The 18,419-nt window shown below is 48.6% G+C and overlaps 1 protein-coding gene across 2 annotated transcripts in view; it reads left to right on the top strand.

Annotated features, from left to right (window-relative positions):
* The first annotated feature begins 4,044 nt into the window (after nt 1–4,044).
* LOC134984068 (oocyte zinc finger protein XlCOF22-like) overlaps nt 4,045–18,419 on the top strand; it is a 37,198-nt gene continuing 22,823 nt past the window's right edge. For both annotated transcript variants that reach the window (XM_063949708.1, XM_063949707.1), the window contains exons 1-4: nt 4,045–4,125; nt 5,744–5,888; nt 8,255–8,333; nt 8,452–8,553. In XM_063949708.1, coding sequence (XP_063805778.1) covers nt 8,291–8,333; nt 8,452–8,553 — 145 coding nt within the window. In that variant the 5' untranslated portion in view covers nt 4,045–4,125; nt 5,744–5,888; nt 8,255–8,290. The remainder of the gene's footprint in view (nt 4,126–5,743; nt 5,889–8,254; nt 8,334–8,451; nt 8,554–18,419) is intronic.

Below are 18,419 nucleotides of genomic sequence, written 5' to 3'. Positions count from 1 at the left end.
GACAGCACAGGCCACTCCCCCTGTATACAATGACGGCACAGGATGCTACAACTGTATACTATGACAATACAGGCTGCTCCTCCTGTATACTATGACAGCACAGGATGCTACCCCTGTATATTATGAAAACACAGGCCTCTCCCCCTTTATACTATGACAGCACAGGCCACTCCCCCTGTATACAATGACGGCACAGGATGCTACAACTGTATACTATGACAATACAGGCTGCTCCTCCTGTATACTATAACAGCACAGGATGCTACCCCTGTATACTATGACAGCACAGGCCACTCCTTCTGTATAGAAAGCCAATACATGCTGCTCACCCTATATAATAATAGTAGCAAGACACCACAGGCTGCTCCCCCTGTATACTATGACAGCACAGGCCGCTCCCCATGTATACAATGACGGCACAGGATGCTACCCCTGTATACTATGACAATACAGGCCGCTCCTTCTGTATAGAAAGCCAATACATGCTGCTCACCCTATATAATAATAGTAACAAGACACCACAGGCCCCACCGCCTGTCTATTATGACAACACAGGTCGCTCCTCCTGTATACTATGAAAGTACAGGACGCTGCCCCTGTATATAAAGTCACTACCCCTGTATACAATGACGGCACAGGATGCTACCCCTGTATATTATGACAACACAGGCCGCTCCACCTGTATACTATGACAGCAGATGATGCTACCCCTGTATATTATGTAAACACAGGCCACTCCCCCTGTATACTATAACAGCACATGATGCTACCCCTGTATATTATGTTAATACAGACCGCTCCCCCTGTAGACTATGACAACACAGGCTGCTAACCTTGTATATTTTAGCAACACAGGCCGCTCCCCCTGTATACTATGACAGCACAGGCCGCTCCCCCTGTATACTATGACAGCACAGGCCGCTCCCCCTGTATACGACGGCACAGGATGCTACCCCTGTATATTATGACTATACAGGCCGCTCCTCCTGTATACTATGACAGCACAGGATGACAACACAGGCCGCTCCTCCTGTATACTATGACAGCACAGGATGACAACACAGGCCGCTCCCCCTGTATACTATGACAGCACAGGATGCTACCCCTGTATACAATGACAGCACAGGCCACTCCTTCTGTATAGAAAGCCAATACATGCTGCTCACCCAATATAATAACAGTAACAAGACACCACAGGCTGCTCCCCCTGTATACTATGACAGCACAGGCCGCTCCCCCTGTATACGACGGCACAGGATGCTACCCCTGTATATTATGACAATACAGGCCGCTCCTCCTGTATACTATGACAGCACAGGATGACAACACAGGCCGCTCCTCCTGTATACTATGACAGCACAGTAGTGTTCACTCTAGGATTTTTTTAGGGCAGGGTGCTGAGCATTGTAGAGGGCACATTTTTATTTTGAAGGGCACATTTTTGATGTGACTCTTTGCGCACAAAGCACAGCGCATATGTTTATAGTTTTTGTACATACATTTTGCCCAGTAAATCATATACCCATGCATACATATAAGACACCTAACATATGTACTGAGAAACATTCTGTATATGTCCAGTCTTCTTGAAAGATCGGCTGTAGCATATACATAAGTAGATAATTATAAATGTCTTTTCCAGTGCTGAAGTAGTTAATAATCCGTATGTGTTATAAAACAGAAAAGTTAAACCATGAGTTAAAATATATAGGAAACAAATAAGTCTGTTCTACTATGGAAATACTGTAAGCAGTACATGCTCACTGCTTACCCTGTTCTTTCCCTCTTTATCAGAGTGCTGTGTTATTTACAGTGCCTCCTCTGCCATCCAGTTGGCTAAGGATAGAAATTGTGTTCCAATTTCAGAGGTGGGAAAGGAGTAGACGACAACATTGTAACCTGCGCTCTGCCTGCTGCATTCTGTATACAAGGGGGCGATTTATGTTCCTGCAGGGTGCACTGAAAAAGGGCAGGGTGCTTTTTCACATTTCAAAAATGGGCAGGGTGCAGCACCCTGCTGAAACAGCCTAGAAGGAACACTAGCACAGGATGCTACCCCTGTATATTATGACAATACAGGCCGCTCCCCCTGTATACTATGACAGTACAGGATGCTATCCCTGTATGTTATGACAACACAGGCCACTCCCCCTGTATACTAGGACAGCACAGGATGCTAATATAGAAAGCCAATACATGCCGCTCACCCTATATAATAATAATAAGACACCACAGACCCCTCCACCTGTATATTATGACAACACAGGTCGCTCCACCTGTATACTATGACAGTACAGGCCGCTACCCCTGTATATTATGACAACACATGCTGCTCCCCTGAATATTAATACAGCTCCCCTGAATATTAATACAACACAGGCCGCTCCCCCTGTATAGTACAATGCCAAAGGACACAACACCTGTAATGTTCCATTTATGGAAATACAGTAACGGACGGGTCAGTGCCACCTGTATTACGGTAATGGCAGGGTCTGCTCCACCCGTATTACGGCAACGGTGTGGTCTGCGCCATCTGTATTACGATAGCGGCGGGGTCTGCGTCACCTGTATTACGGTAACGGCGGGCTCTGCGCCACCTGTATTACGGTAACGGCGGGCTCTGCGCCACCCGTATTACGGTAACGGCGGGATTTGCGCCACCTGTATTACGGTAAAGCTGGGGTCTGCGCCACCTGTGTTACGGTAACGCCGGGGTCTTTAACTCCAGGGTCTGCGCCGCTTGTATTACGATAATGTCGGGGTCTGCGCCACCTATATTACGGTAACGGCGGGGTCTGCGCCGCCTGTATTACGGTAACGGCGGGGTCTGCGCCACCTGTATTATGGTAATGCCGGGGTCTTTAACTCCAGGGTCTGCCCCACCTGTATTACGGTAACGGCGGGGTCTGCGCCACTGTATTACGGTAACGGCGGGGCCTGCGCCACCTGTATTACGGCAACGGTGTGGTCTGCGCCATCTGTATTACGATAGCGGCGGGGTCTGCGCCACCTGTATTACGGTAACGGCGGGATCTGTGCCATCTGTATTACGGTAACGGCAGGGACTGCGCCACCTGTATTACGGTAATGGTGGGGTCTGCGCCCCCTGTATTACGGTAAAGGCGGGCTCTGCGCCACCTGTATTACGGTAACGGCGGGCTCTGCGCCACCTGTATTACGGTAACGGCGGGATTTGCGCCACCTGTATTACGGTAAAGCTGGGGTCTGCGCCACCTGTGTTACGGTAACGCCGGGGTCTTTAACTCCAGAGTCTGCGCCGCTTGTATTACGATGTCGGGGTCTGCGCCACCTATATTACGGTAACGGCGGGGTCTGCGCCGCCTGTATTACGGTAACGGCGGGGTCTGCGCTACCTGTATTACGGTAACGGCGGGGTCTGCGCCACCTTTATTACGGTAACGCTGGGGGTCTGCGCCACCTGTATTACGGTAATGGCGGGATCTGCACCCCCTGTATTACGGTAACGGCGGGGTCTGCGCCACCTGTGTTACGGTAACGGCGGGGTCTGCGCCTCCTGTATGACGGGAACGGCGGGGTCTGCGCCTCCTGTATTACAGTAATAGGACACTAGAGTGTCAGCCACCTATACAGGGATAATGCAGCACCAGAGGCTGCTCCAGCTGCACTATAACAAGGCACCAGAGGCTGCTCCCCCTGTAGTACAGAACCTGACACCAGAGCTGCTCAGCCTATAGAATAATAATAATAATATCATTACCTGCTGCCAGACACAGCAATGGCTGCTCTCTGCTCCTGCTGCCTTGTGGGAATGATAGAAGGAAGGCGGAGCTCAGACCAGGGGAAAATGGCCGCCGCTCCTGACGTCACTACACGGCCAGGGAACCTATTGCTGCTGCCGGACTGGTCTACAAGAAAATGGCCGCCGGCCTCCTGCACTGAGGACTTTTATGGTTTTAGTATTTACTGGGGGAGGAGCTGCGGGCGGGGTGTAGGAGGGGAGGGGCCAGTAACAAGGAAGCTGCCTTTGCCAATCATGCCCTACTTCCTGCCTGTGCGGTCCACCTTACTTCCGAAAATGCGTTCCACATGCAGGAAGTGAGTTTTCATCGACTGCTGCAGCCTCCCAGTGTCCGTGGAGATCAGGTAATGGCGTCTTACTATACAGGGGGAGCAGCCTGTGGTGTCCTGTTATTATTATTATTGTTATACAGGAGGAGCAGCCTTTGGTGTCCTGTTATTGTTATTATTATTATTATTATTATACAGGGGGAGCAGCCTGTGGTGTCCTGTTATTATAATTTTTTACAGAGGGAGCGGCCTGTGGTGTCCTGTTTTTATTATTATACAGTGGGAGCGGCATTTGGTGTCCTGTTATTATTATATAGGGGGAGCGACTTGTAGTGTCCTATTATATTTTTTCTGGTGGAGCAGCCTATTGTGTGATTTTATTATTAATATAAAGGGAGAGCAGAATGGGGTGTGCTGTTGTTATTAGTGTTATACAGAGTGAGCAGGTTTTTGTGTACAGTTATTATTATACAGGGACAGCATCTTGTGCTGTCCTGGTATTATTATTATACATTGGGAGTGATGGTGATGTCCTACAATACAGGAGGAATGGTCTGTGGTGTCCTGCTTTTAAATACATCTGTCATTATCTTTATACTGGGGTGCAGCCTTTAGTGTCGTTATTATTATTACTACAGGTTGAGTATCCCATATCCAAATATTCAGAAATACAGACTTTTTTGAGTGAGAGTGAGATAGTGAAACCTTTGTTTTTTGATGGCTCAATGTACACAAACTTTGTTCAATGCACAAAGTTATAAAAAAATATTGGCTAAAATGACCTTCCGGTTGTGTGTATAAGGTGTATATGTAACATAAATGCATTCTGTGCTTAGACTTGGGTCCCATCACCATGATATCTCATTATAGTATGCAATTATTCCAAAATACGGAATAATCCGATGTCCAAAATACCTCTGGTCCCAAGCATTTTGGATAAGGGATACTGTGGGGATTGAAAATATTGCTCAAAATCTAGGATGTATTAGAGCAGAGACCGTAATATCCCTGGCATGTGTAACAGATGATAATTGGAGCAGTATGAAGAGAATGTATATCACACTCCTGGGAGTGTCACTATGACATCACTTATATCTACAGTAATAATACAGGGACATGACTGGGGAGGTGAGGGGATCTGGGAGTATCACAGTGACGTCACTTAATCTATAGTAATAATACAGGGACATGACTGGGGAGGTGAGGGCATCTGGGAATATCACAGTGACATCACATATCTATAATAATACAGGGACATGACTGGGGAGGTGAGGGAATCTAGGAGCATCATAGTGACATCACTTATCTCTATAGTAATAATACAGATGCATGACTGGGGAGGTAAGGGGATCTGAAAGCGTCACATTTACATCACTTATATCTATAGTAATAATACAGGTATATGACTGGGAAGGTGATGGGATCTGGGACCATCACAGTGACATCACTTATAGCTAAAGCTATAGTTATAGTACAGGTACATGACTGGGGAGGTGAAGGGATCTGGGAGTGTTACTATGACATCACTTATATCTATAGTTATAATACAGAGCTATCACTGGGGAGGTGAGGGGATCTGTGAGCATCACAGTGACATCACTTATATCTCTAGTAATAATACAGGGACGTGACTGGGGAAGTGAGGGGATCTGGGAGTATTTGCAGCGATATTGATGTCTCCCCCATTTCGCAGGGTTACACAGTAATGAAGAAGATCTCTGGTGAGTGTGAGATACCCAGCAGCCATCATCGTGTGTCAGGCGGACTAAGCAGGACCCACAGCCCCATCACAGATCCTGGAACTCACCAACAAGATCATTCAGCTGCTGACAGGAGAGGTGGCTGCTGGGAATGGGACATTATACAGTAACACCAGGGGACGTGTCTGGGTGATGACTGGAGAGGTGACTGCTGGGAATGGGGCATTATACAGTAACACCAGGGGAGGTGTCTGGGTGATGACTGGAGAGGTGACTGCTGGGAATGGGACATTATACAGTAACACCGGGGGAAGTGTCTGGGTGATGACTGGAGAGGTGACTGCTGGGAATGGGACATTATACAGTATCACCAGGGGAAGTGTCTGGGTGATGACTGGAGAGGTGACTGCTGGGAATGGGACATTATACAGTAACACCAGGGGATGTGTCTGGGTGATGACTGGAGAGGTGACTGCTGGGAATGGGACATTATACAGTAACACCAGGGCACGTGTCTGGGTGATGACTGGAGAGGTGACTGCTGGGAATGGGACATTATACAGTAACACAAGGGGACATGTCTGGGTGATGACTGGAGAGGTGACTGCTGGGAATGGGACATTATACAGTAACACCAGGGGACGTGTCTGGGTGATGACTGGAGAGGTGACTGCTGGTAATGGGGCATTATACAGTAACACCAGGGGATGTGTCTGGGTGATGACTGGAGAGGTGACTGCTCGGAATGGGGCATTATACAGTAACACAAGGGGATGTGTCTGGGTGATGACTGGAGAGGTGACTGCTGGGAATGGGACATTATACAGTAACACCGGGGGAAGTGTCTGGGTGATGACTGGAGAGGTGACTGCTGGGAATGGGACATTATACAGTATCACCAGGGGAAGTGTCTGGGTGATGACTGGAGAGGTGACTGCTGGGAATGGGACATTATACAGTAACACCAGGGGACGTGTCTGGGCGATGACTGGAGATGTGACTACTGGGTATTGGACATTATACAGTAACACTAGGGGATGTGTCTGGGTGATGACTGGAGAGGTGACTGCTGTGAATGGGACATTATACAGTAACACCAGGGGACGTGTCTGGGGGATGACTGGAGAGGTGACTGCTGGGAATGGGACATTATACAGTAACAACGGGGGACGTGTGTGGGTGATGACTGGAGAGGTGACTGCTGGGAATGGGGCATTATACAGTAACACCAGGGGACGTGTCTGGGTGATGACTGGAGAGGTGACTGCTGGGAATGGGACATTATACAGTAACACCAGGGGATGTGTCTGGGTGATGACTGGAGAGGTGACTGCTGAGAATGGGACATTATACAGTAACACCAGGGGACGTGTCTGGGTGATGGCTGGAGAGGTGACTTCTGGGAATGGGGCATTATACAGTAACACCAGGGGATGTGTCTGGTGATGACTGGAGAGGTGACTGCTGAGAATGGGACATTATACAGTAACACCAGGGGACGTGTCTGGGTGATGGCTGGAGAGGTGACTGCTGGGAATGGGGCATTATACAGTAACACCAGGGGACGTGTCTCGGTGGTGACTGGAGAGGTGACTGCTTGGAATGGGGCATTAAACAGTAACACCAGGGGATGTGTCTGGTGATAACTGGAGAGGTGACTGCTGGGAAAGGGAAATTATACAGTAACACCAGGGGACGTGTCTGGGTGATGACTGGAGAGGTGACTGCTGGGAATGGGACATTATACAGTAACACCAGGGGATGTGTCTGGGTGATGACTGGAGAGGTGACTGCTGGGAATGGGACATTATACAGTAACACCAGGGGATGTGTCTGGGTGATGACTAGAGAGGTGACTGCTGGGAATGGGGCATTATACAGTAACACCAGGGGAGGTGTCTGGGTGATGACTGGAGAGGTGACTGCTGGGAATGGGACATTATACAGTAACATCAGGGGATGTGTCTGGGTGATGACTGGAGAGGTGACTGCTGGGAATGGGGCATTATACAGTAACACCAGGGGAGGTGTCTGGGTGATGACTGGAGAGGTGACTGCTGGGAATGGGACATTATACAGTAACACCAGGGGATGTGTCTGGGTGATGACTAGAGAGGTGACTGCTGGGAATGGGGCATTATACAGTAACACCAGGGGAGGTGTCTGGGTGATGACTGGAGAGGTGACTGCTGGGAATGGGACATTATACAGTAACACCAGGGGATGTGTCTGGGTGATGACTGGAGAGGTGACTGCTGGGAATGGGGCATTATACAGTAACACCAGGGGACGTGTCTGGGTGATGACTGGAGAGGTGACTGCTGGGAATGGGACATTATACAGTAACACCGGGGGATGTGTCTGGGTGATGACTGGAGAGGTGACTGCTGGGAATGGGACATTATACAGTAACTCCAGGGGATGTGTCTGGGTGATGACTGTATCACTGTGTGTGTCAGGTTACTATAAGGTGTCAGGATGTCACTGTCTATGTCTCCATGCAGGAGGGGGAGTATATAGAGGAACACAGGGGTCTGTACATGGACGTGATGATGGAGAATCACCGGCCCCTCACATCACTGGGTAAGAGGAGACTGTCATGTATTGTACAGGGGAGAGCAGGTATAGGGGCCCCTATATACACACATCACCTGATAATCACATATATACACTGTACTCAGTCACTGTGTGTCTCCTACAGATGGGCCCAGTAACAGAGATACCCCAGAGAGATGTCCCCGTCCTCTGTATTCCCAGGATTGTACAGAGGAGAATCACAGGACCGCACAGGACGATCAGGTAGGTGGGATTTAGGGTCTCACCCATATACCAAAGTGACTGTCCCTCTGATCTGTAAAGAAGCTGTGTGTGTATTATGCACTGATGTTATACTTTCTCCTGCAGGGTCCACAGGTTATCCATCGTATAACTTTGGGACATGAGGTAGCGACAGCTGATTGGCACCAACGATCAAAGCTTTTGGCCTTCTAGAATGCAATGGGCCTATATCCTATTCTATCTCCTATATCCCCGCCTCCTGGCTCAGGCAAATCAGTTTTTTGTTTGGTGCGGCAGGAGCCAGACCATGGTCAGAGGGCTTCTGTTTTTTTATTTTTAGAGTCTTACTCTTTTTTGAGTGATTCGCACCTTAGAAAGAGTCGCTCCAACAATTCCCGCTGGGTCGCAAAAACGCTTACCCATGAGTACATTGCTGTTTCGGAGGGCGTCTGTGTAGGATGTACGAGCAAGTCCAGCAGACATTACCAGGCTGTGGCCGGAGCACAGGGAAAAGGTAAGGCATCGGTTCTGTTAAGCGGGAAACGCAAGACACAGCCGCACTGTTTTGGGAGGAGACTACCAAACAGTCTCTGATGCGGCTGCCACCCTGCGTGCACCAGCGCTAGGCCTCAGGTATTATAGGCTCCAGGAGTAGTATGAGGCCGGGATCCCTGGGGTTGATGTCAGCAGTGGGGAGTAAGACGCTCCCCCGGTTCATGACCAGTTTCCTCCGAGTTTCCCACCATGAATTGATTTCCCGCTTCCGTCTGAGACGCTGTGTATCTAAAGGACCCAGTCGCAGCTTAGGCGGCTGTGTGACTTGTGTGTCGGTGTTCATTTGGGCGTCTGTTCACTGTAGGTCACTAATAGCGTCTAGATCCACTCAGCGTTCACTAACGTATTGATCAATCCTGGAAGCGGGGTGACGTCTCCCTGTATCCCACTCTCCTGAGCCAGGTGATACAGCACTGAGTCTCTATCTACCTTTGAGTACGAATATTTGGATACTGTAAGTGCTTGATGCATATGAGTCTGTAAACTATTGCTGCTGTTTCTTTCGCTGTACGAGAATACGTTTAAAGTCCTATATAAGGTAATGCAGTAATGTTTCTCCTATATACTTGAAATGTATCTGTAGTTGATTATGTGCTCATATTGCTTACTATACCAATGTATAACCTGTGACTGATTGCTGACTTTACTATACTTCTGTCAGTTTTCTGTGTATTTCAATCCTCAATGCTGGTGCAAAGCAGGGAGGGATCGGATTGTATGTCACTTTAATAAGTTTTAAAGTGATTTCAGTCACAAATTGTGTAGATAACACCGTACAGATGTGTGATTTGTTTATCATGTCTAAAAGAGGCAAGTGTGAGGAGGATACACTCTCCACAGCAGCACCAACACTAATTTCATGTTTGTCTTGTAAAGCTGTGTTAACCTCTCAGGATTTGGTTCAAAATGGATTATGTGCAAATTGTTTTAGCTCTCACCAAAGCTTCTTAAATAATCCAAGGCAGGCACAGGTTGAAATGGAACCCCCATGTGCTACGTTTGCACAGTCATTACCCAGTATAGCTGAGAGGATAATGCCATCTCCCATACCAGGGATAGGTTATCCTATTAACCCTTACATGCAACATTCCACCTGGGGTTTAGCATATCAGTACAGGTATTTGCAGCCTTTCAACAAAAACAGGCTGAAAGGCTGATGGAAAGTAAATCACATAGACATGAAACAACATCTTCACAGTCTACACATGTTTCAGATGGGGATACTTCGGAGTATGAGAACTCATCGCACTCCGGGTCTGCATACAGAGATGAGGATAAAGGTCAGTGGACAAACCTGAGCTAATTAGTGCTATGAAGGCCTTTCTATCCTTAGAAGAAGCAGCAGAGCCTTTGTTAAAATCCAAGGCACCTGGGGGGCGTGGCCTAACGGGACATGGAGTAGCAGCTCGGCGTGAGTGCTCTCCACTCCCGTATATCCGTTTGAACATCCTGTGTGGACCCCCCGAGCCCAAAATACATTGGCGGACAGGGGAAGGTCTGAGGCAGCAGGGAGACCGTTGTGAGCCGCCGGACGGGCGCGGACCGCGGAGACCCGGAGCGCCGAAGTTTCCCCTCTCTGGCCTCCCTCTGCACCTAAAATGGCGCCGTGACTTCCGGTCCCGGCTCTCTGGCGCGGCCCCTGGAGAATGCGCTGTGCTGGAGCTGACTATACGGGGAACGCATGAGTGACTCTGCCGGAGCCTGCAATACTCCTCTCTGCTACTGGGTGCTGTACTACCCGCGTCCCCCCCTCACATGGGGGAATAAGGTACCTGGCTGCTGGTCCCTGTACACCATTCTCCTTGCTCCCTCCAGTGCTGCAGTAAACTGAGACACCCTCAACCCCCCCTCATATCTTCTGTGCCACTTGAGGGCTAAATAGTCCTGGACTGGGTAGCCCATATATTACAGGGGTCGGGTACCCTCCTCGGAGGTCTCCCCCTGCATGCTTCTGAGGAAAGGCACTGATCTGCTGTATATGGTGGTCTGAGGAGCTGAGACTGTGTCCTGTTGCTTACAGTGTGTGCATATTTCGCTGTTATTCTGAACCACATAACCTCTGGGTTGCTGATTGATACTCCCTGATCTAATGATTCTGCACTACTATAAGATATCTACAAAATGGTGAAGAATCATCATAAATCGACTGCGTCCCGGCTCGCACAATACTCGCATACCCCCAGAGGGCGCGCGGCGGCGGATGGGGGTGGAGACGCCCCGACACCGGGGTCCCCCAGCCACTCGACATCCTCTGGCGATGCCTCGGATGATGTGCTGCATAAAGTGTTGGAAGCCCTGGCGGCTAGCGAATCCCGTCTCTCTGACAAGATAGGCCAAGTACAAGCCGACCTGACCATAATCCACCACGATATCCAAAAGATTAGAGAGCGGGTCGGTGAGGTCGAGACACGAACATCCACGCTAGAGGATAAACTCCCCCCGCTTAGCTCCCGTGTCAACGCCATGGATGGTCAGCTGTCCGATATTAAAAGCAAGATGCTTGACATGGAAGGCAGACTGAGAAGGAATAACATCCGTTTTGTGGGGCTCCCGGAAAAAGAGGAGGGCAGCTCCCCTGAGCAGTTCGTGGAATCTTGGCTGAAAAATTCTCTTGGAGCTGAATCCTTCACGCCATTCTTCACGGTGGAACGAGCCCACAGAATTCCTTTCAGGCCGTTGCCGCCGGGTGCGCCGCCGCGCACACTCATAGCGAAATTCCTCCACTATCGAGATCGGGATGCAGTCCTATCCTTGGCACGCACCAAGGGGCCTCTGATGTGGAATGGCTCCAAAATTTCAGTGTTTCCGGACTTTGCGCTGGAGGTACAAAAGGAGTGCGCACAATTTGTTCCGATTAAAAGACGCCTCAGGGAACTTAATCTACAATATGCAATGCTGTTTCCCTCTAGGCTGAGGGTAGTGGCGGATGGAGAATCAAGATTTTTTGCTACACCTCGGGACGCTGCCCTGTGGTTGGATTGATGGGCCCCGGCCAGACGGGCGCTTGCTCCTGATCCTTAATGTGTGATGTAAAGTCCTATGTCTAGGCTGGTACTTCTTACTGTTATCCATATCACAGTGCATTACTCGGCTAGCACCGCATTGCTCCTGCCAAGTTTACTTTCTGATTTTGTTGATGTCTCTGTTTAGGGCTCGGGGTGGGATCTCCTCACCTTTTCTAGCTAAGGGAGGGGGACCTACGCTTTTTGTCTTTGGGCCATTTTCACTCATTGCCCTCACATGTTAGGCTAAGTTTTGTTTTTTGTTTTTCTTCTCTTTGTTGTAAGGGAACAGGTTAATGGGGGAAGGTATGCCTCAGTTCGGGAGGGTATACAGGGTGGGGGGGGGCAGGATGGGAGGGAACGTATTTTGTTGTTTGTTTTCTTTTTTTCATTTCTTGTATGTGTTGCAGACGCTATGGGATTATTGATTTTTACTACTGCATCTAGTTCTGAAGTAGAGGGTCTGGCGGGAATACGCGGGACCGACCGCATACTATGTTGTGTCCTGACTTATGGCCTCTAACCAACTCAAATTAATATCCTGGAACGTCCGGGGGCTAAACGATAAGGTCAAGCGTTCACTAGTGCTTCGACATGTGAAACAATATGCTGCAGATGTTATATGCCTCATGGAGACCCACTTAGTGGGGGCAAAAGTCCTTGCTCTTAAGAAACCATGGGTGGGATGGGCTTATCACTCCACCCACACGACACATTCACGGGGTGTGTCGATCCTAGTTAGAAGGTCGGTCCCGTTTGTTCTTGATCAGGTCCAACTGGACCAATGGGGCAGATATGTCTTTATAAAATGTAAAGTTTATGCTATGTCTGTACTTATCCTGGCTGTTTATATACCGCCCCCTTATTCTCCGGCGGTTCTCAGAAAGGCAGCTGAGTTTATAGCGATGTATCCGAATGTTGCAATAGTCTGTCTTGGAGACTTTAATAATGTCCTCGACCATGCTCTAGATCGAACCAGAAGGCCCCCTGATGCTCCGGTGACGCGGAGGAGGGACTTTGCGCTACTGGTAGACAGTCTGGGCTTGGTTGATGCATGGAGGGCTCGTCATCCAGGTACACGACAATATACATGTTTTTCTCCTACCTACTTATCCTTTTCTAGGATAGATCTGGCCCTCACCTCTAGGGGCCTGCTGCCGCGGGTGATAGATGTTCACTATGCTACTAGGGGCATATCAGACCATTCCCCGGTAATCCTTAGTCTAGATATGGGAGATGTTAGGGGGGCGCGGTTTTGGAGGTTTAATCCCTTTTGGTTGACCCAGATGGGCACCGGTGCGGAGCTGGAGGAGATGTGGGAGGCCTTTTTGCGGGAAAATCAGGGCTCGGTGGCTGATACAACACTATGGGATGCCTTTAAGGCACATGTCCGTGGCACCCTGATCAAGAGAGTGGCAGCTTTGAAATCTGGCTATGCCCGGGATGAGCGTAACCTTGAGGCGGGTTGTAGGAGGCTGAAGCTGCAGTATATGACTGATGGTCTGGATACTACGAGGGAGAGGTGGCTGCTTGCGCAGGCTGAGTGGCGTGAATGTCTGGCTGAGAAGGCTAAATACCGCCTACTCTATGCTCAACACACGTATTACGCAACGGGCGATAGGGCTGGTAGCTTCATGGCAGTGTTGGCGGGTGCAGATAGAGCATCTAACACGATGTCTGTAATTTGTACCAATGACAAAACTACTCATTCTAACACACCTGATATTGTGGGGGACTTTGTAGATTACTATAGACGACTGTACAGCTCTAGGCTTACCCACTCCGAGACCGAAATAGAGGCGTATTTGGCTGATATTTCATTACCCAGGCTGTCCCAAGACGCCACAGCTTTTCTGGACTCCCCCTTGACACTGACTGAGGTGGAATCAGCGATTAACTCATTTCCTGGAGGGAAAACCCCGGGCCTTGACGGAGTCCCCCTGGAACTTTATAAAAAGCACTTACCCTTTTATGGCCCTAAACTCCTTACTCTATATAATACGCTGTTTGTACAGGGTCGGCTGCCTGACTCTATGGCTGAGGCCCTAATTATAGTCCTCCTTAAGCCAGATAAGGACCCAACACGGGTCGAATCTTACCGCCCAATCTCCTTGTTAACAACGGACGTTAAGATTTTAGCTAAAATTCTAGCAACAAGGCTCAGTGAGGTGATACTACAATTGATACACGAAGATCAATCAGGGTTCATGCCGGGCCGGTCCACTTTACCTAATTTACGTAGACTTTACACGCAGCTCCAAGCCCCTCGCGAGGGGTCCTGCTCCTCAGCTATAGTATCCCTGGATGCAGCTAAGGCATTTGATTCTGTGGAGTGGGGCTTCTTGTGTGGGACGCTGGACAGATTTGGGTTCGGACCTATTTTTAAAAAGTGGGTCCAGTTACTTTACTCTGCACCCCGGGCTAGGGTATCAGTTAATGGCCATATATCCTCATCTTTCTCCCTACAGAGAGGGACAAGGCAGGGCTGTCCTCTGTCTCCGATCTTATTTGCTCTGGCAATAGAGCCTCTGGCCGGCATTGTTAGATCTTCCCCGCGGGTGGCGGGCCTCCGGTTGGGTGGCAGGACAGACAAAATTGCTCTTTATGCAGACGACATATTGTTGTTCGTACCTGACTATTCTGCTAATATGCCTCATATTCTGGAAATTATTGACACTTTTGGGGGATTCTCTGGTCTGTCCATTAATTGGGACAAGTCCTGTGTCCTTCCGCTAAGAGGCCCCTGTCCTGTCTGCCCCCCCGGGGGCCTGCCGCTTCGCTGGGTGGACTCCTTCAAATAGGAGTATGGGTTACTAACCAGTCCACGCAATTTATTGAGCTGAATATACACCCACAAATAGACTATCTGCGGTCTCGTATCAGGGTGTGGAGTAAACTACCACTTACAGTTACGGGCAGGATAAATCTAATTAAAATGGTTGTATTACCTAAAATGCTATATGTCCTCCAACATTCCCCCGTCTACCTCCCCCAGAAACTATTTGGTATCATAGATGGTATCTTGTCTTCACTGGTCTGGTCTAACCGTAGAGCTAGGATTGGACTGGATACCTTAACCAGGTCCCGGGACTCGGGTGGGCTGGCTCTCCCGAAACTCAGATTTTATTACTTAGCAGCTCAGCTGTTCCACCTGATTCCTTGGGTATCTGTTCCGTCCAGGGACCTATTAATCTCTAACGTCTTACTAGCGCTTAACATAAATTTGACACCCCTTCAGCTCCTACTTAGTGATAATGTAGCACTCCTAAAGATGCCGCTGGTCAAACAAGCGATTATGGTTTGGAGACAGATACACTCCATGTTAGAAGGAGAGGGATGGGATCCTGACACCCCACTGATGCACACTCGGGCTCTCACACACTTCACATCCCTACATGTAGGTTCGGTGTGGGGACGCTGGGGGGTTTTCTCCATTAATCACTTATATTCCTCGGGTACATTCATTTCCTTTGGACAAATGCAAACTGAGTTCAATATACCCGCATCCTATTATTACAGATATATTCAGCTTCGCCACGCTTGCGCGTCCCAGTTTGGGGCTGCTCCGCCTCTCCTTCGGAAGTCTCCGGCCCACCTGCTCCTGACCGATGGTCTGGGAGCGGGGTCTATCTCCGCTCTCTACTCCGCTCTGCTCGGTGCCCATCATTCTAGCAGACTCTTGCACCTTAAAGCCAAATGGGAGGTGGATGTGGGTCCGATCTCCCTGGAAATATGGGAGGAAGCCCTGGGGGCTGCGCGCGCAGCTACCACATCGGCCCGTTTTCAACAGATACACCTGTTTATACTACACAGAGTCTACATCACTCCCAGACGGCTTGTCAATATGGGGGGACGGAGCGACTCTAGATGCCCGAAGTGTGCCTCTCTTGACGGTACCTTCTGGCATCTATTATGGACCTGCCCGGTTGTGCAGGACTTTTGGCGGGAGGTGATACAGATTATAGCCGCTACGGGAATCCCCCTGGATGTGTTTATTCCCCTTGTGTGTACCCTCGGGGTCATAGACGAGGAGATAATGGATGCCCATTCCAGAAGATATACTCTTAACCTATGTGCTCTGGCAAAGGTACTGATAGCACGCTCATGTATGGCGGCTGCCGGCCCCGATGTTAATAAATGGATACCACTAGTGAATTCGGTTGCGTCCCACGAAAAATTTGTTTACATATCTAGGAAAGCCCCGGCAAAATATTACAAGATATGGGATAGGTGGCTATCGTCACCATGGTACCAATATACCCAGGCCTCTCCCCACTGATAACCTGTGATGTTCTTTTGATCAATTTATATAATACTACTGTATGACCTGATGTGATGTACAAAGGATGCTTAGTACGGTTATAATATAGTTGTCTGCAACTCTCGTTATATGCTTATGTTGCTATGTCGCTCTCTACAATAACTATTGTACCCAAAAAAAAGAATACACAGAGCACATGATATGGTTTTTCTTTCTTTTTATTTTTGTATTGTTAATGTTACGTTAAGTTTGTATGACAGAAAATCAAATAAAAATTTATTGAATTAAAAAAAAAATCAAAAAAAAAATCCAAGGCACCTGTGTTTAAACGTCCCAAAACAGGACCGAATTTCCTGGGTCAGAGCAGAGGACGGAAATTATGCAAGAGGCTTGGGTAACACCCAGTAAGAAGTTTAGAATTCCAAAGAAAAGGAATTCCCATTATCCTCTTCCAGGTGGGGACTGTTTAAAAAGAGAGGTGGCTCCCAAAGTTGATACACGTCGTTAAACTGGTGCGAAAATCTACATTACCTCTGCCTTCAACATCATTAAATGATGTAATGGATAGGAAAATAGATGGGGTTTTTTAAAACCATTTTCTTCCTGTCTGAGGCAGTCATAAGACCAGCCATGGCTTCAGCCTGGATGGCAAAAGCAGTGGCGGCCTGGGCTGATGCATTGGAGGATGATCTCTCATTGGCATCTAGAGAGCAAAAATCCCATATTGCACATATTAAACAGGCGGCTATGTTTATGGAAGAAGCAGCCTTGGACATGGGTACTATAGCCTCTCAAGCATCAGCCTCAGCAGTAGCAGCTCGCAGAGCGGTCTGGCTACGTACATGGGAAGCTGTCTCAGAGTCCAAGGAGGTTCTAGAGTCTTTGCCTGCCTTTTTCTGGAGATATTCTTTTTGGTAAAGAATTAAACATTATTTTGTAGTCAGAGGCATACTCCAAGAAAGTGAAGTTTCCTTCCACACACAAATCAAAACCTAGGTTTCCAGCTTTTCAGGCCTTTTGGACTCAAGGAAAGGGTTATGGCAAACAGTCCCAATCTGACAAGTCTGGGAAAACTAAAAAGCTTTGGGCTACCAGAGCCAGAAGATAAGCCATCAGCCTGATGGTGCGGGCCTCCACCTGGGGGGACCCCAGGGTGGGAGGAAGACTTCTTAATTTTGCACATGTCTGGCAACAGTCTGACACAGATGCCTGGGTGCAAGAAGCGGTATCTCATGGTTATGCATTTGCTTTCAAGAAACACCCTCCACAAAGGTTTTTTTGTACCAGCCCGTCTTCATTGGAAACGAAGACCAGGGCTATTTCAGGAGTTGCTTCAGTCAGGAGTGATAATTCCAGTTCCCCTGCACAACGAGGACAAGGTTTTTATTTCAACCTGTTTCTAGTTCAGAAACAGAAACTTGAGATTGACCATACTCAATCTCAAGGTGCTGAACAAGTACGTTTGGGTGCTTCGGTTTCATGTGGAGACTTTACGTTCCATTATTTTGGCCATGGAGCTGGAGGATTTGATGGTATCTCTAGATATCCAGGATGATTACCTGCATGTTCCTATAGCACTGTCCTATCAGTGCTATCTCAGGTTTGCTACCCTCCAGCAATACTTTCAGTTTCAGGCCCTACCATTTGGACTGGCCACAGCTCCCAGAGTATTCAGCAAAATTATGGTGGTAATGGCAGCTTATCTCCGTCGACAAGGGATAAGGCGTTTTCCATACCTCTACGACCTATTAATCCTGGCACAATCTGAGGAATTGCTTCAGTGTCATCTGCAACAGACTATAGCTTGTTGACAGAGACACGGTTGGCTCATAAATTGGGCAAAGTCGTCCCTGGTTCCGTCACAGCGAATGACTCACTTGGGGGCTGTGTTGGATTCGGGTCTTTAAAGAATAATTTTACCTCTGAACAAAACGTACAAAATTCAGTAAAGGATTCAGGAGCTACTACACAGTCAAAGGGTATCCACTCACGCAGCAATGCGTGTGATGGGTTTGATGGTGTTGAGATTCGACATGGTGGAGTATGCTCAGTTCCACTCGAGGCCTCTTCAAT

The sequence above is a fragment of the Pseudophryne corroboree genome (genome assembly GCF_028390025.1).
Source record: "Pseudophryne corroboree isolate aPseCor3 chromosome 3 unlocalized genomic scaffold, aPseCor3.hap2 SUPER_3_unloc_33, whole genome shotgun sequence".
NCBI classification, from domain to species: domain Eukaryota; kingdom Metazoa; phylum Chordata; class Amphibia; order Anura; family Myobatrachidae; genus Pseudophryne; species Pseudophryne corroboree.
Note: the sequence above shows the minus strand (reverse complement) of the source record. Positions and strands in the feature narration are given on the sequence as shown.